The following is a 17,723-nucleotide window of genomic DNA, read 5'->3' as shown; positions in this document are numbered from 1 at the left end:
TGAAGTAATCCAAAAAAAAAAATCAGATTATATTTCTTTCATATCAAGATACTTGGATTGCGTTAATGATAACTGATTACAATGTTTATGAAATCATTTGTAAATGTAACGGTATACATTTTTAACTGAACCTTCCTGAGTCTGAGTATATATATATTATATATATATATGTATGTATATATACATATACATACATATAAACACCCTGTACATATTGCCAGCAAAAATGGATCTACAAACTTTGAAAACCTACAAGAAGAAAGACAGTAGTAGAGTTGAACGTTAAAAAACAAACAAACAAACAAACAAACAAAAAAACAAAAAAAAAAACTGCCAGTACCTGTGATATTTTCTAATAAATAAATAAATAAATAATAATTTAATAAAAGTGTAGGAATATAAATCGTTAACATTATTAACATTAATGGAAGTGCGATCTCTGGAAAAGATCTTGAGTTTGGTAGTCAATGAACGTCAAGGACTTTCGTCAGTTGTGCTCATTTCTCAGGTACACATTATGTAGCTGCTTTTAACACTAATTCAAACATAATCCATCCATAATTTACTAGGAGTTAGTTTGTGTCTCTACAAGAACAGTCTCAGAGCAATTAGAAATGGTGAAAGACTGCTTAAACAAAATAGTCAATCTTTAGTATGTGACAGTACAGTACGTAGTGAATTCCATGCGGTACGTACTAATCAGTACGTGTGTGTTGTATGACTACAATCCCGGACATACTACATCCGCCATGTTGGCACTGTCATGTGACTTTTGACGTCATCATAAACAAAAAAATCTTAAAGGGACCACCAGATTAAATCAAGCACATTAATGGAAAAAGGTAACTGGATTAGTAATTCAAAGTGGGCGGGGTTAACAGGCTGAGGTAAATTCGTTACCATTAGCTTGGCCGGCTAAGGCATGATAGAGATCATAAAAAAGGTTTCAAACGCTGTGACAGCTGTTTTCTTGTTTCAACCTTCAACAAATTAACGATTTATTCAGGTATAAGTCCCGTTTAACCAAGGTTTAATACTTCAAAAGAGCCGGTGCTGTCTTTCTTTCTGAGCTCGTTCGCACCAATCCTGTTGCATTATGGGAATTTTTGACTCGCGTAGTGTCCATCGGTTGCATACTGCAAAATCTCACCTTAAGCAGTACGCCATCAGGGTATTTCTCGACTACTGTACCCCTCTGGTGTACTGCTTTTTGCCTACTGTGTAGTAGAGTAGTGAAAAAACCCAAAGCACACCATTCAACGTATAAGGCTTACATCTTACAAAGCCTTGCTGTGACTTGGGAAAATGTTTAAGGGAAAAAAAACCCTAAAACAAAACAACAACAACAACAACAACAACAAAAAACCCCTCAAATATATTCAGTTGCTCCACAACTAGATTTTTAAACCTAACACAAAAAAAAGCAGCTAGCCAAGTTACCTAACTAATTAGCTAGCTCTCTAGCTAACAGTAAGGCTTTCATTAACACTTAGGATAGTTTTTTTTTGAAAATGTAGCTTTGAGCAAAAATGCTCTTTTCGTGTGCCCAGGAGGCCACGATGCAGGGGAGAAGCTACGCTTTCAAAAATATCAGTTTACATTTCAACAAGTCCTCAGTAGTGTCGGCTAACTAACTTAGCGACCTTAGCAACAAAGTGTGTGTAAGTGAAAGATTCTATGACATTATGTCTTCTGCTTTAGTAGAGCAGTAGGAGGAAGATCAGCACTCTTAACTGTTGGTTCTTAGGATGTTTGGATGTTTCTCGCTTTTTCATTTCAATCTCTCCTGAAAAGAAAACTTTCTATTACAGGATTCTACGCAGAACTTTTTAACGACGAACAAGACTAGGAACCCTTTAGAGTGATAGATGGAACCTTGTTTTCTCAAAATGTGCTCTGAAACACAAGGCTGACATGCTTCAAAATACTTAGGATTGGTTCTCTAGTTCTTTCACTGGAAATAAAAGTTTGGTACATCTAAACGCAGAAGTTGGGAAATAGTTTGGGAGCCGAGACATTTATCTTGAAACGGATGGCCCGTGTGACAAGGTAATGTGCTCTGAAATTAAATCAACGGGGGAAAAAAAAAAAAAACGGTATTGAATCTGTCTGGTGTAAGTGAGAATCTGACAAAGAAGTGATGTTCCACTGCTTTAGCTATATGCTACTTTTTTTTTTTATCCAAATGCTAATTGTTTTTGGCTTGAATGAAGTTCTTGGAAAGGATATTTAACGCTATAAAAATCATTCTAAACATATCTGTCTGACAACTTGATTAACACCACTAAATGGACTGGAATGTATAGTCTTTCTGATTCAAGCAGTAAGTGCTGTGACTATGGGATCAAAGACACCTTAGTAACCTTTCCTCTGCCTTTCTATTAAATAAAACACTCACTGGTGAAATACAATTAGCTCTAACTCTGAGCACATATTGGCGTCATTGTCCTACACTATAACTTCTTGAGTGCATCAATGACATTTCCAAGCACTGGGACATTTAAGTGCAGGATTTAAGTGCAGGATTTCCACGTTCTTTGGTAAGGTATTAAACTGATACTGGCATCAGCTGGGAAAAAGGGCAGCATAAGCTTAAGAAGATACTTCACTTACCCCGTCTTAGCAAAATTCGTCCAGTACGTCATCACCACTGCGCTGAGCATGACGTCGTTCTTGGAGAAGTTGCAATTGAACAGATCGGTCGGGCCGATCATAGGGATACCAAACACGTAAGGCACCTCGTCTCCATGCGCCGAGTCTGCCCAGCTTGGCTTCATCTCGCTCTGGCAATGGTGATAGAAAGCGTAGAAGTACGTCGGCGATCCGTACTGCGCATGAAGATCGGCCGTAGCTACAGCAGGCGCCACCCACTGGTGATCTGTAAACAATGCGACCAAAGTCTTGCGCCTGTTCTCTGGATTCTCCTTATCAGCCCAATCGGTGTACATGAACTTGATAGTCTCTCGGAGCGTATCCTTCCCCTCCGGATATCCGTACAGGTGGTCCACAAAATCCGACACTGCAAAGTCAAAGTCATTGGCCGACACGCCATCCTCGCTATCTACGATCCCATCCACAAACTTGAAACCTTCGCCCTGGTTGACGCCCAACATGATGTCATAGTTCAGGAACTCCCCCTGCTCCATGAGGATCTGAGGGTCATCTGGGATGACGTCACCGTCTATAACAGGCCCAAATGCAATGTGGTACTTGGCCTGGGTGATATATTGCTCGATCAACTCCTTGTAGTTCTTATTCTGCAAGCATTCCACCAGTTCAATGGTATCCAGCATGTTGCAGCCTACTTTTTCGGCAAGCATGCGCGTGTACTTGGCCGGTTGGTAATTGACGGCCCAGCTGGATAGAGCCGTGCCACTTTGGATGATGGCTTTCTGAAACAGATCTACAAACGGGAAGAAATAAGCAGCCATTAGTGCACTCAGACCACTTTGCTAAAAGCTGAAGCACCAGTGTAACTTTTCCGATCAATGCTGAAACTCAATGGTAATGTGCAGAGAATAAACCAGGACAAAGGGAAAAAGGCATGGGAGGTTACCAATTTCCAATTACAGTGACCACTTTTGGCATTTCAGGTTATTATTCAGCAAGGTGGATTTGAAACAAAGAAGGGGGCAGAAATTCTTCATTTAAAGGTATTTGTACCTGACTAAAAACAACATCCACTGATGAGATGAGATAGGATTCCCAAAAGGCTCCGCCAATAGAGATCTCTAATTAAAGCTGATATTCCTCACTTGAACTCTTTAGCACTTTATTCTTGCTGTTTCATTTCAAATCCAGTGTGTTGGAATACCGACTCAAATATTCCTATTTTATTAGTATTCTCCATTGTCCAATAACCTGGGCTTCATTTCCTCTGGATCCAGACCTCTATGGAATTTCTTGCAAGACCTTCATAATGTTATTTTTCTTGAAAGATTTTCTTCTGAGGCTTCTTTCTCTCTCTCTCTCTCTCTCTCTCTCTCTCTCTCTCTCTCTCTCTCTCCCAGATATGTCAACTGAAAATCTCATAGCGCTTACTTCATTATGCATCCCAAAGCAAGCACACAGTGGAACTAGTTTGAAATGTATGAGAATGTTTCATGTTGCTATCATGAACATTACCACTTTGTAAATAGGCTACAGCACACCGGGAACTGTTTCTCTCTCTCTCTCTCTCTCTCTCTCTCTCTCTCTCTCTCTCTCTCTCTCTCTGTGTGTGTGTGTGTGTGTACATGATGTTTTCCCCATACTTTCTATTTATATCATCTTAGTCTAGTGATTCAATCAGGGCAATATGAGGAGCGACTGAGCACAGAGTTACCATCTTCATAACGGCTTTCATTTTCCCTCATTTCATTTAGCCTTGTGGATACCAAGCGTCTGATGTGAATGCTGACAAAAACCACATAAACCTTTGTATTCAACCTCTGTCAGATCAGCCATGCGTGGCAGTAGATTCATGTTGCCGATTTTGTCCTAGAAAAAGATAGGGGCTTGGAGCTGATGATTCAGTGACACAGAAGAAGAAAAATAAAATCCCCCAAGCCACTCCATATTCTCAACAATGTAGATGAAAGCTACATATTCACTAGAGGTGTAACACAGAGCAACTATCTGTATCTGTTTAGTGCTCCAAATATCTGCACATGTATTTTGATTTTATGCTCAAGTGGGTGTGGTTTAAATCTTTTTTTTTTTTTTAACACTACCACTTTGCCCCTGGAAACTGTGGAAAACACTGGAATACACCCAGAGGAAGAAATGCCATAATTGTCAGCATGGTATGCAAATTCTGCCTGTGAGAATTTCTCAACCTCAGCTACATCACTAAGCTAAGTTCACAATTGATCTCAACTAGAGATGCGTTTTTTAAAATCATGCAGTTGTTATTTTTTGTTTGTACCTGCCCGAGATATCCTGTAATAAATCGAGTTGGTTCTGTGTCGCGAAATATAAACAAACTAGTAGCTTAATTTAAAATACCACAACACTGATCAGGCATTTAATAACAACGAGTGAATGAATGCATGCTGTGAAAGCATGTGAATGAATGTGGTCCTTGTTTGTCCCACGAGCTTCATTCTGTACATGATATTAAAAGCCTCCTGTAAACACTCCTCTAGTCTCAACCACATGCTATGTGAAACTTCTCGCCAAGCTTTTTTGTTCAAAAAATTCCTATCTTTATTTGTATCCGTTCATTCCGAACAATGCGTTCGTATTCGTTCGCATCTTTCAGCAACGGGCAAAAGTACATCCATGCCTGTCTGACAATTAGTCGCAGCTTATTATTTTATTTATAGGGTTTCTAAGGGCTGCTTGGTGTGACCCTACTATATTGAAAACATGTGACAGGTTTCAAATGATTCAACCATAAGATAATACATATCCTCTCAAAGATCTCTAACGCCAGCGGCTAGAGTAGACGTAATGTGCTAGTAAGTGCTATTCACAGTATGCATGATATAATTCAAAGTACATTCATAAATCAAAGCTGACCCTTTTCCGACATGAACGCATGAGAGTACCGTGCGTCTCGTCCGCATTATTTTAATCCAGTGTGTCACATCCTCAGTCCAGATTGAATTGCAGGTTCTGGGGAAGAAGAGAAGCTGTTGCCAGAGGTCATTTGATCCATTATGAGATTTCACTTCGATCTGGGCTGTTTTTACCACCGGAAGGTAAGCTTTGTAGGCTGATGTTGAGCATCAGTGAGTTGCTTTTTAGCTATTACATTCAAATAGATTCTAATGGGATAAAAATAATTAAAAAAAAAAAAAAAAAAAAAAAAAAACCTTTCCAGAGTGCTTTCAAGAGTGGGCAGTATTCAATGTCTGATAAGTGCTATGAAAAGCCCAAGTGGATAAACAGCTTCAGAATGCTATTTTTTAGCATCTAAATAAAACAAGGGTATTCCAAGGGCACTCCAGAATAGCATTATTTATTCTTGAGGGAGAATATTCAGTTTATGGTGTTGTATTATTCATCCATTATGATTGCTAAAACAAGTGTGAATATTAGATTAGTAAGGCTGAAGGTTTGGGCAGTGGTCACTCATTAATTCCATACTTTGGAGTTTGCGAGCTCAGCAATTAGGGTTCTGTAATAGGAAAAAAAATCCCTTGACTTGTGTGTTTTCTTTTCTTTTTTTTTCTGTAGTAATCTCCCCTAATTGGGTATTAGCGTGATGGTATTTTCACACCCTGACATAATGAATTGCATGAGGATATTTTTCTTTTGATAGTGACTACAATGCAGTTCTGTAAGTAGCTCTGGAGTCGATTAATTGCTGTAAATGTAAAGGAAACCTTGGACTGGCACAGATTGTTAAGTTCGACACTATTGGCCATGATATTTTAATGGACAAACTTGACAGTCAGTTTAGACCGATGTTCGTGATCTTACTTGACAGGGCATTACCTTGTTTTTAAAATGAATGGAGATTCTTCAATCTCTAACCCTATTTTGCATATATCCAGAGACCCCTTTAACTGTAAAAAAAAAATATTCCCATGAACCTGAAGCGCTTTAGGACAAAACAAAATCCTGTTCAATTATTATGCTCATTATTTAAATGTATAAAATCATATTCTGGTTATTTATTGTGGCCCTAGAGCCCCACTGACAGAACACATTAGTATCAAGTTGACATTTTTCATAGGCCTACTTGTTTCTGAGTTATTAAGGTTTGGATAAAACCTATTCAATTCAAGCAACCGGTCTAACTATAAGAACCCAATGATAAATATAATCACCTTTAATCACTATAATCACCATGCTTTAAAGACCCCAGGGGGGGTCTCACTTTGAAAACCACTGCCATAGACATTTGACAAACAAGTAACTCACTGACAACAAACACAAAGATGTCTCTTGAAATAAATAGTCTTTTAATGCTACATACCCTCCGAATAATGGGACAGGGTCAGCAAGCTCACACATGACGCTCCAGCTCCTGATCCAAATATAGTCACCCTTTTTGGATCTCCTTTGAAGGCCTGGATGTTGTCTTTGATCCACCGCAACGCTTGAATCTGGTCCAACAGGCCGTAATTCCCTTTGGCAGCCTGATCCCCTGTGCTTAGAAATCCTGTTGGCATAGAAGAGAACAACAGAACGATAATGAAGAAGAATCTTTCGGGTTCTTCGTCTTACAGGATTGAGCATTGTTGGATAAGTTTTAAAAACCAAAGTAGTGGAACATATAGCATCTAGCCTGTTGTAGCAGCGAGTGGGACGAGTTGCAACATTGATTAATGTGTAAAAGCAGGAGGCAGGTTTTATTTATTTTATTGCGATGCAACCTTTATTTAAAAAAAATTATATATATATGTATATATATTTATGAGTATTTTTACTGTCTATTGTTTCATACAATAAATAATAAAAAAAAAACTTTAGCTTTTCTCTCATAGGTTAAAGACGCTCACTGAAGCACAAACAGAATATAAATACACTTCATTCTTAAGCACATAGGTGTAGCCAGTCACACATTACTCGCTCCATCTCGCAACGCCTACCATTCCTAGCCACGACCTGTCCACACCCTCACTGCCACACATGTATTCATTAACGGTGAAGTTTTGTGGCACTAGATTTATGTGTGCAGCCGTTGGCGCTTAATAATAATAAAACAAGTTAATATTGAGTGTCGGGGGGGTTGGGGGGGAGGGGGCAGTGGCTTCGTGGTCTGCCTCACACCTCCAGTATTAGGGGTTTGATTCCCACCTCTATTCTGTGTGTGTGGAGTTCTCCCCGTGGTACTCTTGTTTCCTCCCCCAGTCCAAATAGATGGTTAAGAAAGCATATTAGGATTCCAAAAGGATTAGATAATTAGGCGTAACCTAAAGATAAGACTGTATAAATAGGGCATTGAATCTGTGCTTAGATTCAGATCACTTTTGGGACGTCTCACGAGGGGATCTCATGTTGTTTTTTGAACAATAATCTGGATTTTTGCTTCTCTCATCTATCTTGTTCGTGGCATCATTTTGATCAGTAAATTGAGGATTACTGTATAGACTAACTAGAGGAAATTCAGCAACCTAGTCGTTTTAGATACGGCACATGCTTTGTGGGCTGATTGGCATTTCCAAATTGTCCGCAGTGTGTGAATGGGTATGTGAATGTGCCCTGTGATGGGTTGGCACCCTGCCGTGTGCCCCGAGTCTCCTGGGATAGGCTCCAGGCTTCCCATGACCCTGTGTAGGATAAACAGTACAGAAAATGGATGGATGGATATTGGGTGTCTTAAAATATAGCATCCAGTGTTTAATTACAGTGTTTCTTGATGGATGTTTGTTAGCTTATTAAAATACATTCAAATATATTATATCCTCTGCAGCTTGCAAATAAAAAACCTAACTCTAATCTCGCCAGAGGAGAACATTAGTTGGGATTTTCTTTCTACACAGCTCTGAGTTGCTTCTGTTTGGCATATGGCCTGAGATAAGAATTTCTGGATGCCATGTCATGTTATTTTCATCATACTAATTCTATCACAATAGCCTCCTTACCTTTTTGTCCATTAAAGGAGCAAATGTCTAAAACATAACCCTAAAACATGCTCCTAAAGGAGCTGCTCTGTGTAGAGGGCACTAATGGCTGCCCTAACAATCCCAATTTGTATTTCCGCTTTATCACAAGCGCCCATCATCTTGACAAAAAGATCAAAAAGATGTGCAGACGTGCATTTTGGACGCACAAAGGCTCATCCAGGGTGCACTTTTATGGGGTTATTTGGCCATGTATTTGCGAAAGGTTGGGGTTACTTTCATTTTAATTTCCATCATTTTTGGCTGCTCTTTTGGAATGTGAATGCGAAAGTGTCCTATTTATTGCCGTGTTTAAAATAAGTCATTCAAACGATATGGGGGAAAAAATGACAGCTTGGCAGCAACCTTTGTGAGATCCTTGCTGTGAAGGGAAAAAAAAAACGCTCAATTATACCACTCAATTATAATTATAATGCACTTTCAGTGTGGCAGGATCTTTTTCAGTCCACTGTCAGGACCCTATGTCATTGCTTTTGCAGTGTCTACGGAGTACTAAATCATCCATGCTACTTTATAGACTTGGACTTGTAATATGTTTTACATTAAAAGTGGCACTCGAGCTACGAACATACATGTATCTGGGTTTTGTGATGTGGTGAGCTGGAATAAATCCATTAATTGAATTTAAATGCAAGGAATTTTTTCCACCACTAAACCTGAAAGCCCTTGGATCAGTCCCCTTTGTATGGCTGCCTCATATTTCTCAAGAAGGAACAAGAAAACAGTGGCAAATACCATTCATTCAAATATATCAAATACACCCCAATGCACTAAACAGCTTGAAGCTTGCTCACCAACCCTAAATACAGGATACTCGATGGGCAAAAAATTGCGACTTGTTGACAGATTAGCCAAGTGGTTTAAACCCATTAGCATTGCCTCACGGCAGCCTCCAGGGTGTCTGCTCCATTCTCTTGGCCAGACTTGGCCTCATTCCCCTCCGGAGGGTGCAGTTATAGACCAGAACATTTCAGGGTAAATAGGATAAGGAGTACGTGCAAGCAGAGGACAGATTTAGTTGGTCATGCTGACATGGGGCTAGAGGGATTACAACATTGGCAACTCTAGCCCCCCGAAACGGATAGCCCAGGGCCTTGGTGTGGATGCAATTGCCAAAACGTGTTTACTTCTTAATGGAGACCTCATAACACGGACACTTCTCCAAAGTCAATAACTCTACTTAGTAAAACTTATACTCACATTATACTCACATTATACAGGGCACAAACTCTTTTTGAATTTCTGTGGTACAGTATTTGGTGCAAAACACCGGTTTATTGGCACCCATACATTTATCAATGACTGAAGCATGTAATAGCACAGAGTTTCGTTCTGTAATCTTTAATAAGGTCGGACAACATATACAGAAGGGTCTTGGACCATTTCAAGCTCCTAGTATTCAAATTCAGACAGCATGCTGGGTCCAGCTCTTGGCAAATTTTTACTTGGTATGGTTTTTGGTTTTCCCCATGGTGATGGGTGACCAATGAGTTACCAAAGTGATCAACCTAGTGTTTCTATAGCCTGAGAACTATTTTTAAAATAATAAATAAATACAACAATATCTTTTTTCAGAGACAGTTAAAGTGGTTTGGGCTGACTCCAGTTTGAGCTCCCAGTTCCAGCACATCCCACTGGAAGGAGATCTCAGGATATAACCAGGAACCGATGGAGAACAAGGAATAAGGTCTAAAATGACCTGCTTATCCTATTACCACCACAAACCCCACCATGAATAGCAGAATGAAAATGAAAGAATGGCCATATTTAGGGGTGCCAATAATTGTGCTACATTTTTTTTGGAGAGATAAAATACGATCATTAAATTGTTCCTTTTTTTTTTTTTAAAGAGGCAAAATTATTTCCACCCCCAAGACAATTGCCATTCGGTTTCCTTCCACTTTTTCAGTTGAGGGTTTATGGGTCATATAATTTGAATTGAACATTAGCTGTGTGTTTTTAATAGTTGTGCAGATTGTATACAATTATTTTTCTCTTGAAGAGTGACTAGAATCCAGGCTGGACTCCTCCGCACAAAGTTGTTTACAGCTCACTCAGGTATTCCGGAGCATTCTGCAGTTCCAGGTTAGAGATATTACTAAGCATTAATGCAGTCTCCGGTGTGGGGATTAAGGCAAGGCCTTCATCGGCTCTCTGCCCCCATCTCACTGGCTCTTGCTAATCTCTGTCTGTATTAAAAAATGAAGCTGGCAGAAGCTTCCGACAGCATTATAAGCAGCTCTGTATAAAACACCCGGAACAGATCAACAATTTGAGTGACACTGGACATACAGCTGTCCTTCAGACTCTTCCTTTCAAACACTTGATGTGATTGCTGTCTGAGAGTGGATTGAATGCGAGCATGAGCCCATTACAATCATCAACAAAGTGCGAACGACACAATTATGCAAAAAGAACTACACGGAGGATGTTTATGACTCGCTTCGTGTTTTTGTTCTTTTTTTTTTTTTCCTTTTCACTTGGTGAACATAAATAGAAAAATTAAAAAGAAAAAAAATACGAACAAGGAAATTAACAATACACATAAAAAAATGTCCCTGGAATACAAATGCAGGACATTTTTGGAAGAATGCTTGACTGTAGCAATTCTGTCTCTGTGTAGGATAGTGTGTGTGCCTGAGATCTTCCTTAAACATCCTTCTCATCCAGCGTACTCCTTCGTCGTACTATTGCCGCTGCCTAGAAAAGTATCGATCCTCCAGAATGTGCTGACATGAGCGATAATGCTGGAAGCTGAGTATTAAAAGTTCTGGCCAGTTACCAGTTAAAAAGAATATTAATCATGCAGCATGTTTAACAACATTATTTATGCACAAGAATGATCATTAAGCACAGCTGGATATGAGCTGGAGAGAGGGATTGATTTGTTACACAATCCATACATCTTCCTTCCCCCGAGCGTTCCTTTGCTTTACAGTCACAGATTTAATTACATTAGGCACTAGATGTTTTTCTCAATCATTCATTTAAAACAGTCCGCTGTGTAAACCGCATTGACCCTCATATTTCACCTGCTTAATAACATCCCTTCACATTGTTTTATCAGCTTGATGAAGTCATTTGAGCTTATAAACTTGATTTTGATCCAATAACATCTTTCAGTTCAAAGAAGCATGGTTAAATGCAATGGTAAGGGTATTATATATAGTGGATCTATAAAGTCTACACACCCCCTGTTTAAATGTCAGGGGTTTTCTTTGACTGTACCCAAAAACGTGGCACCATAGTGACATTACCAAGAACAGGAAGTCCTTCCAAAATTTACAAAAAAGACAAGACAAGACAAAAGCTTACCAGGGAGGCTGCCAAGAGACCTACTCCAACTTTAAAAGGAGCTGAAGGAATATCTGACAAGTACTGATTACTCTCTGGATGTGACAACAATATCATAGTATTCACATGTCCAGACTATGAGGTAGCTCATTGTTGTTGTTTTTTTGTTTGTTTGTTTGGTTTTTTTTTTTCCACCTCGTGGAAAATAAATAAATAAATAAATAAATAAATAAATAAATAGAAATCCAGGTCTGCCAATATTTTCCTCCAAAGCATACACACAATCATCCCAAACATATTAAAATCTACAATCTAATGTACAGTAAGAAAATCTCCTTGTTGTCCTAAGTCTTATTATGCAGAACTATAATGCTTGCTTTAATCCTTGATTACTGCTTGGGATGACTTTTATACCAACAACATTCTGCCGAGGATTTAAATAAACAGGCCAATGTCCTGCAGAAAACAGCTGCACACATATGGCCTTACACTTCGGATGATTTAATCCCATGCGCCTTCATAATCATACATGATATTATAAAGAGGATGAAGTATTTAGACAATTTTTGAGAAGAAAAAAAGGCAAATCAGCCAAGATATAAGGGAGGAAAAGAACTTGTGGGCATGCTGGGATGTAGGATGCGTTTAATGTTACCACACTGAAATAGGTTATTTTCAAATAACAGCACATCCTGGAGTGTTTTATTACTCTTATACCACAGCAATTTGTCAATGCTAAGCATTTTTATTTGTTAAAGATTGTCACGTTGTACTTTTTATCGGTTTAAAGTTGTGTCTCATGCTTTCGAATGCCCGCGAAACATGTTATTTCCTGTCATCGCTGGTCTTATAGCAGCTATAAACAGTCTTTCCGTCACCGGTTCTCGTTGAAAATTGCAGCTTATACATCATGTTAGATGTCCTCTGTCCTGAAAACTTTCCCACGTCCATTTCCTTGTTCTGTTTGTAAAAGTGCTTGTTGTGATTTGTTAGCAAAACCTCAGCAAAATGATGTATCACGATATATATCAATGTACTTGCCTACTCTTAGTATGTAATATACCGTATGGTGTCACAATGATTCCAAAACATGTTTTCCTTCACGTTTAGATTTCAATCAAGGATGTTTGAAAGAGCATTTCCAGCACACCCATCCATCCATTTGAAAAATAATGGCAACCTTGCGAGAATATGGTGGATTGGCTACTCTAAATTGTCGCTAGGTATAAACGAGTGTGTGAATGAGTGTGTGAATGTGTACGAATGAACCTGCATCCCATCCAGGGTGTATTCCGGCCTTGGATAGGCTCCAGATCCACTGCACTTACTTCAGATGAATGGATGAATACATGACTCTTTTTTTTTTAATCTGTGACACTGAATATCTTTTTAAAAAGAAGATGGAAAAAAACCATGATCAGGAATAAAAAAAAAAAAATACAACAAAGAAAGCCAGCATCCTGACAGACTGATGTTAATAGTGCCTAATTGTCCTCGCTGTCAGCAAGATAATCCTTTTGAAATGTTAATTATCAAAGGGAGTGATGTGAGGGGAACATTGCGGATTAGCTGAACGGGGTCAGGTCACTCGCACACACACACACACACACACACACACACACACACACAGGAAGTCTTTTTGTGCCACCGAAATCAGCCCAGCTGCTAAGCATTACGTGTTGTGATGTTTAAACTTCTTCAGCGTCTCTGTTCACCATACCAGTATCAAGTGCATACATTTATTATTCACTCCATTGCATCGCCTATTTAAAATTCTATATTTTTTACCGGACATGCCACACGATACTGCTGAATACTGATAGCATCGACGCTGTGTCTTTTCGAAGGGAAAAGACAAAGCCTGACGCATTGCAGCTCCTGTTTTGAGCACATGTACCATCAATGTACATCTGTAACAATCCACACTTAGGCTGCAGTGAAATCCTCAATCTAAGTGGATGATGAGAGGGGAGCCAGGAAGGGTTAGCACAACAACGCAGTCAAAGCTCATTTATCCTCTTTGCCAAGTCTGAACAAACCAACCTTAGCTAGACACACGCTGTGCAGTGCCAGTATTTGGATTTATGTGAGACTATTACACTATTCAGTCTGATATATACTGTCGAAGAACCATGACAGGCAAAAGATTTGCACACAGATAGCTTATTTTTTAAATCCATAATTATGGCAAGATAATGTGGTACAGAAAGTGTTGCACATATTTATTCTGAACAGATTGTTGCAGAGTTATTTTATGTGAATAAGGTTTATTCTCTGGGTATTAAATGATAACGCATCTTTATCGATCATGTATACATTAGAGCACAGGGAAATTCTTTTCATACGCCAGCATGTCAGGAAGTTGGGGTAAGAGCACAAGGCCAGCCATGATACCCTGGAGCAGAGAGGGTTAAGGGCTTTGCTCAAGGGCCCAACAGTGGCAGCTTGGCAGTACTGGGGCTCGAACCCCCGACCTTCCAATCAGTAACCCAGAGCTTTAACCGCCAAGCCACCACATTTAACGTATTAAATGTACATTTAGTAGTTTGAATGGGATCAATTTGTATGTAAAATACCATTATATCCATCCATCCATCCATCTTCTATACCGCTTATCCTTCTCAGGGTCACTGGGAAACCTGGAGCCTCTCCCAAGGAGCATCGGGCACAAGATGGGGTACACCCTGGACAGGGTGCCAATCCATCGCAGGGCACTATCACATACACACTCACACACCCATTCATACACTATGGACACTTTGGAAACGCCAATCCGCCTACCATGCATCTCTTGGAGGTTTGAGGCGAACATGCTAACCACTATTATATATCTATAAGAAATAAAACACTTGAAGGTGTTCTGTTACAGGAAAATAATCAACAACAGGGTGATGTAAAACGTGCTCTGTCCTGAAAACTTTCCCATGTCGGAAAACTTAACTAATGTTACAAAATTCTGACACTGGAGACTCTTTCCAAAAATGCTAAATAAACATCTCCTTACAGGAAACTTTATCATATCAACAGTTACACATTTTAAAAATTCTGTTTATGTGAACCATCCATCATGTACAGTAAGGCTAAGCTGTTACCATAGAAACAATAAAATATTAGAAAGGACGCATTAATATACAGTACACCTGGGATTTATACTGTCAGAGCTTCTGACCAATCAGGATCAGAGTATAACAAAAACAAAAGTTTATATCACAATCCTTCAATGGGTTTTCAGATTGACCTTCTGGGATAAAATCATATAATATACAGTCAACTCTGAAACTATTGGAACGGCAAGGCCAATTAATTTGTTTTTGCTGTCGACTGAAGATATTTGGGTTTGAGATCAAAAGATGAATATGAAAAGAGCTTAGACTTACAGTCCCCTCCCCAAAGATCAACTGAAAGAGGCTGCGGTAAAAGCCTGGAAAAGCATCACAAAAGAAGAAACCAACAATTTGGTGATGTCAAGGAGTCACAGGCTTGAGGCAGTTATTGCAAGCAAGCAAGCAACCAAATATTAAGTGTTATTTACTTTAGTTTCCTTCAAGAATGATCTGTTCCTTTGCTTTTGCTCACCTACAAATTGGGTGGTCTGATACAAAAGGTTCTATGTTTTAAATTTAGATGTAAATACCAGGACTCCTAAACTCTCTTGTGATATCCATCTTTTAATCTCAACCCCAAATGCCTTTGGTGTCTAGCACAAAAACATGAACTGGCCTTGCCGTTCCAATAGTTTCGGAGGGGACCGTAATCCATTCAGTGTAGAACACAATAACAGCAGAGTGTTCATAGGGTTCTGTAGGGTTCAAAGCAGGACCTATTAGGGAAGCAAGGAATCCTTAACTATTTGAAGAACCACTGAAAACTTGCTTTTCAACTGAGAGATCGTGTTAAAAAAAAGACAGGAAAAACTCTTTCTTTAGTTCTTCAGTTCTTGAGTATAAGTTCTCCCTGCCAAAACCCTTAAATATAGTATGTAGAATCCTACAGCAGACAGTATCCCTTTTAGAAAAGGATCCAAGTAGAACCCGTATATCAACCAAGAAGCCTTAACCATTAAATAATGCTTGAGGAACTCTTTTTTTCTAAGAGTGTCGAAGTGAGGTGCATCGATGGCTCACTTGTAAACTGACAGGTACTTTTCAATTATTTAATGTCTGCCGGCATACGGGCAGAACCATTAACCAACAAACCACAAGACAAGACCACATTTTATGGCTGATTCATGTCAGGATGCTTGAGGTTACATAGCGTAATACCATCTGATTGACAGCTGAACGGGAAACCAAACAAGAAGAGCTGTCAAAGTGCATCTGCAAAATCACTGGTGAAATGTGAATGCGTTAAGGCCACGGCCTCAAAATTGTCACCCGTGCAAAAGGTGTCATTATTAGAAATGTGAAATAAAGCTTGCTTCATTCCCTACGATTCTTTGCCTAAACGAAGCGACTAGAGAGTCTCTTACACATTTACAAGTAGAGCTTTAAAAACAAGGGGTTAAATACTATTACACACTTTGCGATGAGACAGATTTCGAGCCAGTGGTCCAAACAAATGCCAACTTCCTGTTCTCTTTTTTTTTTTTTTTCCAGTTCTGATAAATACAAACATTATTGTTCTTATTCTAACTGAAGTTTCTGTTTAATGTATATTTAGTGATTTGCCATCTGCTGTTTGCACAGTGAAAACACGTGTCGTGCTGGGGAACACTCTCTCCAATTAGTTTACATTTATTCATTTGACAGATGCTTTTATCCAAAGGACACATACAAGCACAGAGCTTCTAAAGGAGCTGACTGTGATAGAAGTGCTGCCAGACTTGCACCAACTGACCACAAATAAGTAATAGACATTTGGAGGAAGCTCAGTGAGTGACAAATACAAAGAAGATACTACAAACATTAATCCAAAGCAGCATCAACAACAAAAACAACAACAAGAACAACAATAATAATAATAATAATAACATTGACTACGTTTACATGGACAGCAGTAATCTAATTATTGACCTTATTAGGAATAAGACAATAATGTGATTAAGGTGTTTACATGAGTCGCTTTTAGAATACTCCTTTCATGTACCCGTTTTACACGTTATAGAACATAAATCGATTAACGGCACACGTCATTACGTCACCGCGCCACGCCGTCCGACGTCCCTCCAGAATTTCACGTATCGACATACAGTTCGTCTTCGTTATGGCACCGTGTACAGTTTTGGGTGTTTTTATTTAAAATTTTTACGAGCCCTTCAAATGCAGTTAATTATTTGTCATGCTGTACGTGCAAATAGACGACTGCTTGAAGCCGTGGGCTGCGTCCCAAACCGCGTACTTACCGTCTATATAGTATCTGAGATACATGTATTTCTCCTACTACAGTCCTACACTATGTAAGTACGCGGTTTCAGATGCAGCCGTGCTCTCTCGTTTACCGGTAAAACGGTAGAGCGCTGCCGTGTGTGTACGTGTCCTGTCACAAAATGCGGTGAAAACTCCCACACGACATTAATAGTGTGATTAAGGTGTGTACGTGTCTGTAACGCACGTCGATAATGCGACTAAAACAGGAATACTCCACACGTCTTAATTCCATCTGTGTTTACTTCGTGTATGAATTTAATCAGATTAAGGTAATAAATAATCACTGTTTACATGCTAGTTTCTTGATCAGAGTATCGTCTTAATCGGCTTAATGTTGGATTATTGTTGTCCGTGTAAACGTACTGAATGACACCAAAGGACAATTTAGCACAGCCTGTTGACCTACCAGTATGTTTTTGGTAAGTGGGAGAAAAACAGAGGACCCAGAGGAAACCCGCACATACAAATACAGGACATGCGAAACTGTTATAAGTAGCTATGTTTC

The 17,723-nt window shown here is 39.2% G+C and overlaps 1 protein-coding gene across 2 annotated transcripts in view; it reads right to left on the bottom strand.

Annotated features, from left to right (window-relative positions):
* nlgn4xa (neuroligin 4 X-linked a) overlaps window positions 1–17,723 on the bottom strand; it is a 92,143-nt gene that overhangs the window by 11,654 nt on the left and 62,766 nt on the right. For both annotated transcript variants that reach the window (XM_047151247.2, XM_017456833.3), the window contains 2 exons: window positions 6,908–7,093; window positions 2,614–3,403 (listed from right to left, as the gene is read on the bottom strand). In XM_047151247.2, the coding sequence (XP_047007203.2) occupies window positions 2,614–3,403; window positions 6,908–7,093 (976 nt within the window). The remainder of the gene's footprint in view (window positions 1–2,613; window positions 3,404–6,907; window positions 7,094–17,723) is intronic.

The sequence above is a fragment of the Ictalurus punctatus genome, chromosome 26, assembly GCF_001660625.3.
Source record: "Ictalurus punctatus breed USDA103 chromosome 26, Coco_2.0, whole genome shotgun sequence".
NCBI classification, from domain to species: domain Eukaryota; kingdom Metazoa; phylum Chordata; class Actinopteri; order Siluriformes; family Ictaluridae; genus Ictalurus; species Ictalurus punctatus.
The sequence above is the reverse complement of the archived record's forward strand: the minus strand, read 5'-3'. Positions and strand labels throughout refer to the sequence as shown.